The following is a 12223-nucleotide window of genomic DNA, read 5'->3' as shown; positions in this document are numbered from 1 at the left end:
ATTAAAACTTTTGCAATTTGTTTAAATGTTTAGTGTCAAGTACAAAATTAGAAAAAATAATGTCTTATTGGATTCACTTTTTTGAAGTTTGAAAAACTGACTTCAAAGTATAATCAATAATACCAAAAACTGATGTCATGTTTAATGGAAAAGAATTTGCAAAGAAACAAAATTAAGTGTTTCACTTTCGTTCTAAGTTCACATGAAAGTTAAAACTGAATTCCGTCTGTTAATTTAGATTCAAATTGACGCAAAACTAAATTAGGTCTTTTATTTGCGTTTTAGATTGAAATGAAACTAGTTTCTCACTTTTTCATTCATTTAATAATATACCCCAAACTATAATGAAACTGAATCTTCCCAATGGGGCCCCTGCGGCAAATTTATTTCGTATTAGAAATAAATGGAACGTTTGATTTTAAAGAAATAAAAACTGATCATGTTTTAAAAAGAAATTTTTTATTAAACTCTTCCTAGATTTAAAAGATTTTGAGATTGTTTTTAAAGATTCTTGAAAATTAGCTTTAATACCCACTGAGCACTGGATCATAATTTGTCTTAAAGCTTTCTTTAAGATGTTCTTTGGATACCTATGTTTATTATCTCAGCACTTTAAAGAATTGTCTTAAAAATATTTTTTAGACCTACATCTTGTCTTTGAACGGAGATGAACGACTGAAAAACATTTTGAAAACGTCTTTAAAACAATTTATGTGTCTATGCGACCACTGGATCTCTGACGTATGGAAATTTTATTAAATGAAAAATTAATAACCATAGAAATTCTGATAAATACATTTTTTGTAAAAATTAAGTTTTATTAACCAAAGAAAAATAGCTTATGTGTGATTAAAATATATCATGAAGTTCTAAAGTTATCCGGCGGCATTCGGAAAATAAGAATATCTCTAAAATTTTTCAAAAATATCAATTGACATTCTTAGTATCTTTAAGAATATCTTCATTGTCAACAGTCACTGGATACTTTTCGAGATACGATCAAAGGAATAACTATCCAAATGCTACTAAGATCACAAAATAATTACTGAATTTTCGAGAATAATCATGCTTCTTATTCGATTCCCCTTTGAGTCTTCGATGTACTAACAGAACATGTTGCATACAATCTGACTTAAAACTAAAAATATAAGTAGCCAAATTTAGCCGTTACAAAAAGTTAACATAAATAATGTCAACATGTTCCTATACAAAATCTCGAAAAGAAACTTTTTAGTACTCTTCGATTACCAGATGCTGCGTTATTTAAAAATCCGATACAATCATTATCATGCATTTTTTGACATCATAACCTATTTTATTTTCAGTATCCCTGAACCTCTACCGCGTAAAAAAACAAAAAATTCAGATTTACATTATTTCCATTTCGGTAAAAACTATCAGATACATAGATTTAGCTAAATATTAAATAAAAATATAAATTTATAAACTAAAGTTCTTCCTTTAATATTTAATATTTTCAATATAAAAATCAAACTTTTGGAGAATTTATTGCTTTTTAAAATTTATACTTATTGTTTGATTAATTATATAACTTAGTTGCTTCAAAGTCGTAATACGCTTTTCCAGTTATAATAATAAAAAATAAAAAAATAAAAATTTAAATACATTTTTTCAAATTTAATCTAACTTAAAAAAATATGATTGACTCTATTAAAAATTTCATTTTTTTATCATAAATTCCTTATTTGGTTTCACTAAATTTATACAGAAATCTGTTTAAATGGAAATAGAAATTTATATTTTTATCGATACAACATAAAATTACTTTAGAATATGGGCCATTCTCTGAATAACGGATCTCCCTCTGCCCAAAATGGGTTTAAAAATAAGAAACCATTCTTTTTGAAAACTTACAGCTTGGGATATGTAGTTTCATTTACCGTATGGTTTTTTTAATTTAAAATTTTTAAAAGACAATATAGCGTTATAAATAAATATAAATAAATGCTAACAAACAAAATAAATAGATAGTTTCAAAATTTTCAAGTTTGATCAGATTTTCATGTTCCCGGGGAATTCGATGATGTTAGATTTATGAAATTTTCAATATTCAAAATGGCGGATATGATTTTCAAAACTTTGCTTCGATTTGATTCAAAATTGGTACTCGGGGGTTTTTGGGGTTCCTGATTACGAATCCGCTGTCAAATTTTCAAAATTTATAAAATTCGTAATCAGCAACCCAAAAAGTCCCCCGGAAAGCAATTCTTTAGTATATCGAAGCAACTTTTGATAATCTTTTCCGCCATTTTGAATTTTTTAAAACTGACATCGGATTCGTAATCAGTGTTCTCGAAAATCCCCGAGTAGAAATTTTGAAGCAAATCGAAGCAATTTTTGAAAATCTCATCCGTCATATTGGATCCGCCATTTTGAATTAAATTTTTTTTTAAATGTCATCTGATTCGTAATCAGGTACTCCAAAAACCCCCTAATAACAATTTTGAAGCAAATTCAAGCAATTTTTAAAAATCTGGCCCGCCATATTGAATCTGCCATTTTAAATTTTCAAAAACTAATAACGGATTTGTAACCAGTGACCAAAAAAACTCCAGAGTAACAATTTTGAAACAATTTTAATGAAATTTAAAAATATTTTGATAATTTGTTGAAAAATTCGGCCATATTAAATCCGCTATTTTGAATTTTTTGAATTTTTTAAATCTGACTCTAAAATCTTAATCAAGAAACCAAAAAATATAGGAAAACGAAGTGTTGTTAAAAGTTATTCACTAAATGCTAATGAAATAAATAGTTTGCTACATAACTTTTTTTTAAAAAAACGGTCAATGTTCATCCAATGGTTTGAAATAAATATTACTACTTTTTGTAATTTATTATTTTTTTCATATTTCCAATATGGCGGGAAAAATTTTTAAATTTGATTAGATTCTTTTTAAACTTATTTGGAGGTTCGTGGGATTGATGATTACGAACCTGAAATCATTTTTAAGAAATTGTAAATTCATACTGTTACATTATGTAAATAATTTATTATTATTACTAGTTTTAAGCGAATCTAATCAAATTTGAAAATTTTTTCCGCCATATTGGATCCTCCATTTTGAATTTTAAAAAATTGACTTTAGATTCGTAATCAGCGACCGCAAAAACACCCGAGTAACAAGTTTTAACCGAATCTGATAAAATTTGAAAATTTGTCCGCCATATTGGATACGCCATTTTGAATTTCTAAAAATAGACTTCAGATTCGTAATCAGTGACCCCAAAAACCCTCTAGCAACAAATTTAAAGCAAATTTGATCAAATTTTTAATTAAAAAAGCCATACGGCCAAAGTAACTACGTATCCCAAGCTGTAATTTTTCCAGAAGAATGGTCTATTTTTAAAGCCATTTTAGGTAGAGGGGGTGGTCTGTATTACAGAAAATTCCCCATATATTAAAGATTGTATGTTTTCTCCATGTAATAAACATAAATATTTTAATACAACTAATAATAATACAAATTTTGTCCTCAATGAAGTATTGACTAATTTTTTTATTACTTGTCTATTATTATTAACGTTTTTTTCTAAGCAATTAAGTATTAACAATTTTTCTAATGCTTGTGTAGTTTTATTAAACTAGTGGATTTAATCATTAAATATAAATACGAAGCAATGAAAATTAAGGAAACTAAAAATTGATATAAAATATTGGGAATTTATAATAATTGTATGATATTAGTTGAGGTGTACAAGTTCTCTTGAAGGTTTATTATTAAATAATTTGACTCATACGGCCCCCAAGTACTTACGGGAATTTGTTTTAGATTGTATATTTTAAAGGGCAAAATTTGTTAATAAAAATTTTAATTACTTGAATTTACGAACATAAATAAAAATATATGTTTGAAATTCTTTAACGATTTTGAATGTTAAAAACTACTCTTATATTGCAACGTTCTGTGTTGAAAATTAACTTCTTTGGTAATATCCTATAATGTATTATGTAAGATCACAAACTCACCTAAAGATGAGATCTTATACGTATTGATTTAAAGTTTTTTTTTAATGATACCTTAGGGAAGGAAAATTATTCGTCAACTAAAACTTGCTATGTCACTTGCCATGAATGGGAACACTTCTTCTTTTGACTTCAACTTGATCGACGATTGCATCGCTTTCTTTATCTTGATGTGCGGTCATGTGTCGCGTGAGATGATGTCTCTCCCTAAAGCTTTCGTCACAAACCGGACATCGAAGTTTCTCCTCTCTTCGTCTTCTCGACGATTCACCTGCTGTTTCATTCTTATGATGGGATCGCATGTGATAAACCAAATCCGACGTCATTCGAAATGAAAGATTACATTTGGCGCACACATTTTGCGCTGGAAGTGTGAGAGCTGCTAATGATGCTGGTAAAAGTCCCGTAACACTGTTGGTGGTTGTCAGGAATCTGGGTCTCGATAGGGTGTCACTTATTTGAGGAAATACTGAAATTGGATTATATGGTAGACTGGGATACATTTGATTATGAATCTTTGGTGTTTGGGAAATCTTGAGATTATCCAGAAGATTTGACTTTTGTGTTTCGGGTCCCATTAAGAATGGATATGTTATTTTTGTAGGCAATGAACAGCATTTGAAGTTTGAACTTCCCGATAGGGGGATAACAGGTGGACTAATACTGCTTTGATAGCTTGCTCCATCTGGTGAAATTGATGATCTAGGAGATGTTTGTTCATCATCAAAAGCACTTCTTGAAGTCAAGGATACTTTAGTAAATGCGCTTTTCGATTCACCAATTCCTTCGGAACATGATGTTGAACGAGTTAAACCAATTGGTTCAATGATATCCACATAACGTCCCAAGAGATTTTGCGAATCTTGAGATAGATTTGGTGAAGTATGACATTTTTGAGATCGATTATGAATATAATGTTCTGCACTTTGTTCAGATGAAATTCTACTTAATATTGGAGTTACTGTTTTCGATGAAATGTAAGAACAACTAAAACAATCTTCCGGGTATTGATACAATCTTTTTTTATGATTTTCAGATTGTTTTTTAGTTTGTTTTTGAGATGATTTCTCCTGTCCTTCACTATCATGTCGAGTAGTTATTTTGGAATTGCGAAAATAATCATTAGTCATATCTGTTAATTTGTTAACACAAACTACGCTCAATTTTTCGCTTTGTCGTCTTGAAAGATTCTCATCGGGTGCTACCAGAAAAGCGACATCAAAAGATCGTTTATTTACTTTTTGGATAGAATTCGAAGTGTCTACGGGTGCATCATCAGAGAATGAATTTGATGATAGGATTGTAGTTGTTGATATAACAGGTGATTCACGTTCAAGGCCACAGGAACGTTCTTCCATTGTCATTGTGTTAACGTGGAATATCAAGTCTGTGAACATGGGAACGAACATTATCAGCTTTTTTATGAATGTTTAAATGTAAAAGGTGGTTTAATTATTCAAAAAGCAAAAAGAATCGTTTTCATTCTTGAAATATATTTTTTAAGATAACATTTTAACTTTTTGGAATTTCTAAATGCTGTTATAGTTGTTATATAATAATATTCTGTCTTTGAAACAAACGCTACTCCTACACAGTTACTATATTGATGGAGAGAGATCGACGATAAACGACGTCACTAATTTAGTGGGGAGGAGTTCATGCTTATAACTTCGTTTCTAGGGTCGCGTCGGGAGATTTGTTAAACTAATATTACACATGTGAAGTAAACGACGCTAGAAGTGTTAACTTTCTGAAAAAAATATGTAAAATTTCTACGTCATAAAGGAATTGAAATATGCAACGAAAGTTTAAATACAATTTTTTTAATTTTTCCAAATAAACTTTAAAATAATAAAAAATTTTAAAAACTGTTTTCTAATTCTGTACTCTGAAAAATCTACTTAAAAAAATTACTACTGCTTTGAAAAATTGGAATCAATTGTACAATAATTTAAAAATACTCTATTATTTTCATAATTTTATTACTTTAGAAAATCTCTGAGAACCTATTGAAATAATAAAATTAATATATAAGCTGAAAGTACATCCAGTTATCAGCACCCACTTCATTTTGAAAATTAAATTTTATAGTAAATTTTGTTTTCGTTGAAAACCAAAATAAAGTTTTGACTTTATGCTGCTGATAACTAGGTGCAAGTAGCAGCTTCATAAAAAATATTTAACTTTGAAATTTAATTTTCAAATTTATGTGGGTGCTGATAACTATAGATGCCAGATTCAGTTTCATAAAATTAAATAAATTTTAGCGTACTTTGCTTTATATAAACAATAAAATAGAGTTAATTAATTTAAAAAATTAAAAGCGATTCTCTAAGTAAAAATGTTATTTCCTATGGGCATATCATTTTTGGAACAGAACGAAACAATTCCAAACGATGGTGAATATTATCATTTACTTATTGCATAATTCACTGAAAGATAAAAAAAGGAGCACATCTATAGATTGAAATTCAATGAATTAGAAACGTACTTGATCATTTAAAAAAAGTTATTATCATAAATATTTAAATTACAAATAAATTATTTAAAACTATCAACAATTCGCGCGCGGCTAACTTCTTACTTCCTTTTTTTAAATAAAATTAGCAATTTCAAAAATAATAGAATTTAAAAATTTCTAATTGAAATATTTTTTTTATAAAAATAAAATATGAATTGGAATGTAGTATTAATACTATTATATCTATAATAATCATATATTCTGAGATAAGAAATTCAGGGAAAAGTCAGAGATTTTAATCAAAGTACTGGAAAAAATTAATTTTTAGAATTCATAAGAAAATTCTGAATTTTTGTGTCTTTTTTGTTTGCCTCATAAACTATGAAATTTCCACGAATTCTAATACAAAATTCTTTAAAAATTTTCTATTTCTGACAATAATAATTTCTTTTCCCAATAACTTAATTTTTGAAGGACTATCATAAAATTATTAATTAGAAATTATTTAATGAATAATTTTACTTAAATATTTCAAAATTAATTGAATTTTAAAAAAGTTGCAATTAAAATTTTCATAAAGAAATCAACTTCAAAAGGTTTTAATTTGAAATTTTATGAAAATTTAATTTTTAATGAATTTAAGTGAAAATTTGAAAAAACTTAGATTTTTGAAAAATTTTAATACAATTCAAATTCTTCTGAAATTAGTTACATTTTTTAATATATATTTAATTAATTATTAAAAATAATGGATTTATAGAAGAATTTTAGTTCAAAACACTAAAAAAATTGAATTTTGGAGAAGTTACAAATGATTGCAGAAATTCAATTTCTCTGAAATTCAAATATTTTTAAAAATTTTAATGACATTCTTGGCAAAATTTCAAATATTTACCTCGATTCAATGATTTTTAATATCTACTATTTTAACAAAATTTTCCAAAAGAATTCACTTATTTAAAAAAAATTTTGATAATATTTTTAAAAATTTCTTCGCAATAATTCATTTATTTTCATAAATAATAAAAGTTTTTACAGGGATTCAATTATTTTAATAGGTAAATAATAAAATTCTTTTCAGGAATTCAATTATTTTCATATATAATAAAATTCATCTCAGAATTCAAATTATTTTTAATACAATTAATCAAATTCCTCGAAACATAATGTAATTACTTTTCGAGATTTTATTAAAATCCGTCAAAAGAATTTAATTATTTAAGAATTTGTTGATAAAATTTTTTATGAGAATTAAATTTTAAGAAGTATTAAATTATTCAATAAATTATTTATTTTTGTATTTAAATAATTGAATTCTCGTAGAATTTTCTAATAAAAATTGATTTAAAAATAAATTTTATTTAAAATTTTTGATTATCATTGAATATTAAAAGAATTATAGCGAAAATTTTTAGAAATAATTGAATTTTGAAAAGGTATTAAATTAAAATCGGTTAAAATTTGAATTTTTCATATTTTTAACTAACTATTCTGTAGAATTAATATTTTTGAAAAAGTTTAATTGAATTTTTTTGCGTATTTAAAGTTTTGATTTTCTAATATATATTTAATTGAAAAATTTTTAAATATTTGAAAAAGATTTGGATTTGAAATTTTTGAAAATCTTACTTCCTAAGAAAAAAATAATAATAATGAAATACTTATTTAGAAAAAGAAGTTATTGATGTTTTTGAATAATTTTACAATTAAAGAAATTCGTAAATAAATGTATCAGAACATTTTTTAAGTAAATATTTTTTTCCTGTATTTTCTAAAAATAAAAAAATTTTCCTATTTCTTAATCATAATTTTTTAACAATTACCAACTTTCTAATATTTTTTATAAATAAAAAGAAGAAAAATGTGCATAATTTAGATCAGTGAAACAAAATTTGTTACAGAAAAAAGTATATAATAAACAAAATGGATGTACTTTTTATTTGTTAATCATATTTTTTTATTTATTTTTTCAAATATTATTTTATTATAATTCATGAAAAAATACCTGCATATTTTCGATTTGTCAAACAATATTTTTTAAAGAAAAAAAAAAGCATACACAAAAACTAACTTCAAACTGCGGACAGAATGATTGAATGAATGAATACAGAATTATCAGACTATTTTAGTTAATATTTAAGTAATTAGTATTATTTATAATAATTAACTGTAAACAGTAATATATAATTTTAAAAATGTAGATTTTTTAAATAAAAATGTTTCATATATTTCTCATTTATAGAGAAAAATTTCATGAGCAAATATAAATCAATATTTCTGTGAACTTAAATTTGACGAATTTATTGTCATTACGATGTCACGCTACGTACGCTATACGAGATTAGCATGAAGAGTTCAGCAATATCGAAGTGCTCAGTTTTGGCATTGACACACGTGACTTGACCTTGTCTGTACGGTGAGATATGCTATACCATTTTGTGTTTGACTTTCATAATTCAAAAATAATTTGTTTCCTTTTTGTTTGTAAAATTACAATACGGTTTTTCAAGCATAAGAAGTGAAATTGAACCTAAAACTTTTTAAATTGGATAAAATATTTATTTCCGCGTAGAATACATATAATTTTAGTCCTGCTTTAATCTACATCATATATTAATTTTTGACATTACACTTTTTCAAAGAAAAACATAAAAAAAAGTTTTGGTAATTTCTAAAGCTAAATTTTACCAAATTCGTAGTATTATATTTTCTTAATTTTTACTAAAATTTGATTTAGAAAAATAAATATTTCGAAAATAGTAAAAAGTGATATAGAAAGACATTGAAATTCATAACAGTTCAAATTTCATTATGAAAATAGTAAATATTATTTTATTCATTTTTCCGTGCATCCGTGCTTCAAGATATTCACGGATGTATTTGGAACATCCTGCGAATGTTATAATTTACGAATATCCTTATAGGAAGTCTGTAGGATATCCTAAATATCCGGATGCTGCCAGTAAACATTTTTTTCATATCCCATTGATAAAAATATTATACTTTATAAAAGGATTTAAAATTATCCGCTTTCGAAAAGACGCACCGAGTGTGAATCATGAAATTGTGAACAGATCATATTAGATATCCAACAAAGAGAATGAAATCAATTTAAAAATTTGAATCAGATTTTAATTTAACTTAATTTTGATCCAAACTCTTCCCGTTGCAACACTTGATTGCAAAGAATAAATCCCTCCCAATTAAATGTAACTATGCAACAATGACTTACAACCCCTTAAAAAATTAAAATTTTATTTATATTTAATTATATATTTTTATTTAATTTAATTAATTCAGAAAAATTTTGATATTTATCACATGAATATTAATTAAAATAATAACAAAAATAGATATTATGACAATGATTGAAGGATATTGTATTCTCTAACATTAATAGATATTTCAGGACATCCTACTAACGTCCTAGTCATATTTGGAAATTAGAATTTCCCTAGGATGTCCTCAAGTTAACCACGGACGTCGCTGGGAAATCTTACGGATATCCTAATTTCCGGATATCTTTGTCCCTGGGACATCTAACGAATATTCTAATTTCCAAATATCTTTAGGACACCTATCGGATTTCCTAAATATCCTATTACTGTTAGGATCTGAATTTTTCATAATTAAAATTAAAAGCAATATTAAAAACAAAGATAAAAAATAACTTGAAAATACGTAAAGTTATAATTCTAAACTACTTACCCACCCCTTTGTGGTAACCATTTTTAGAACTTTTCCCCTTTCCCCCTAACCGTGCAACGATCTTAATGAATTTCCCCTAGGACGTTCATAGGATATCCTGAAACATCCGTTCCTGTCATGGTAGTGATAATTTTTTCCATCATATTTCCAATTTTAGATATACGGCATCAAAATATTTTCCTAGAATTATCCGGGTGTTGAAGGTATTCTATGAACGTCTCAAGAATATCAATCGATTTCCGAAAGGAAGGATTTTGGTAGAATAAGCATTTCCGGATGCTTCTCGATATTTATCTATCGATATCCTCAAACCAAATGTCCTGAAATATTTCGGTCTGTATCATATTTGATGCAAAAGTTTTTGTGATAATTCTCTCACAGCATCATCCGAATATTAAGGATGTCCTACGGATAACCATTGAAATAAAAAATAATTATTTTACATTGTTTCTCTGTGAGAAAAGCAACCTAATATTATGGGTTTTAAAAAATAATTTGAATTTAAAAAAAAACTATTCTAAAACTATTAAAGCATGTAAAAAAATGATGTATAATGTATTTATGAAGTGAAAATTTTATTTTTATGCATTTATGCAAAATTTTATCATTGAAATCTTCTTAGTTATTTTTTAGTTTGATTATATTTCTTGTACAAAAGTTGATAAAATATCTTCAGTTGTACAATAATTGTCAAGCAATCTTCACAAAAACATTGTTTCAAACTGATACTGACCCAAATATTCTAGGCTGTAAGGGTTTATGCAAGGCTTTATAAAAATTTTCAAAGCAGTGTCATAATTTATAAAATCACATATATAAACAATAACCATTTATGGTAAAAGGGGAAAACTTCACCTCAAAAATTTAGAAACAGTTTGTTTCCTTATGTTGGAACAGATATCGCGTTTAATAGAACCAAACACATTTAAGCACTATCACTGTAGAACTGACATATATGTTATATATAAGAAGCGATAGACCAACAACGGTCCATGCTGAAATGAAGCTGTTTTCGCGCATCGTACTATTTAGGGGTTATTCCAGCTAAGTCATAAGAGACAAGTGGAGGCGTCCAAGGGTAGCTTGGGCCAATCGTAGGTTGTTCAATTTTGTTTAAGGGTGGAGCATTCTTGGAGGGATGAACATATTCAGTCGTCGAGATGCGTCTGCTATTCAGCACAAGCCACGCCTACAAATTTCTGGTTCGACACATGTGTCTCGACTTTTTCTGCGCATGACGAATTCATTTACTATATTTCTACAACATACATACATATTTCAACCTGACAAACGATATTGAATACATTTTTAACACTGCTTGCATTGCACTTTTTCGATTATCGAACCTTGAGTAGACTTGATGTTGTAATGGCCGTCGATGCTGAACTGCATTTTGAGTGTCAATCTCCGGAATTGTGCTTGGGAAAAAAAAATTACATTATATACATGAAAGTATAAATATGCTTTTTTTGTGAAAAATTTTATGAATTTGCTTTTCTTCTTTTTTAGATCCTATAATTGTTGAAATAAACCATCACTTCGTGTCAAAATATGAATAACAAGATGGGGGATTATTTAATAAATATACATATGTCTAATAGGAGTTTTGAATGTTAAGAAATATATAGAAATCTTTCAAATAAGTTTTTTCGGATTTATATACAAGATGTGTAAAGAAACCAGTGATCTAATCGTTTAGTAAGAAATCTGCAGGTTTAAAAATTTTTTAATTTTCGAAGGATATTGAATTCACATAAAATTTAAATTGATAGAGCTACTAAGTTATATATCTCATCCTAAGTATCAACGTGAAAATTTGGAAATTAGTAAAAAAACAACTTTACTTAATATAACAGTTATCCTACAGACTTGTTAGACAAAAAAATTTTATAAAGAGATACAATAATTTGTCTCTTATGTGAGAAACAACCGAATCTATTCATAATTCAATGTAAAGACTCTGAAGGATCCCACATAGCACAAGATCTACCTGGAAGCTTCCAGTGAAATCTTCTCAATCTTCACTTGAAAGTTTCAGGAATACTCCCTTGAAACTCAAAATGTCC

The 12223-nt window shown here is 26.7% G+C and overlaps 1 protein-coding gene across 1 annotated transcript; it reads right to left on the bottom strand.

The window, feature by feature from the left end:
• Window positions 1-3208: 3208 nt before the first annotated feature.
• LOC122511938 lies at window positions 3209-11146 on the bottom strand. Its single transcript, XM_043627509.1, has 2 exons — window positions 11013-11146; window positions 3209-5375 (listed from the first exon to the last, which is right to left on the bottom strand). The coding sequence occupies exon 2, from the start codon at window positions 5350-5352 to the stop codon at window positions 4084-4086; it is 1269 nt and encodes a 422-aa protein (XP_043483444.1). The 5' UTR covers window positions 5353-5375; window positions 11013-11146; the 3' UTR covers window positions 3209-4083.
• Window positions 11147-12223: the final 1077 nt, after the last annotated feature.

Source organism: Leptopilina heterotoma, unplaced genomic scaffold (genome assembly GCF_015476425.1).
Source record: "Leptopilina heterotoma isolate Lh14 unplaced genomic scaffold, ASM1547642v1 Lhet_91, whole genome shotgun sequence".
Taxonomy (NCBI): Eukaryota; Metazoa; Arthropoda; class Insecta; order Hymenoptera; family Figitidae; genus Leptopilina; species Leptopilina heterotoma.
Note: the sequence above shows the minus strand (reverse complement) of the source record. Positions and strands in the feature narration are given on the sequence as shown.

Excerpts from the sequence above, each read along its gene's own strand:
- LOC122511938 (XM_043627509.1), bottom strand. The coding sequence starts at position 5,352 with ATGACAATGGAAGAACGTTCCTGTGGCCTTGAACGTGAATCACCTGTT.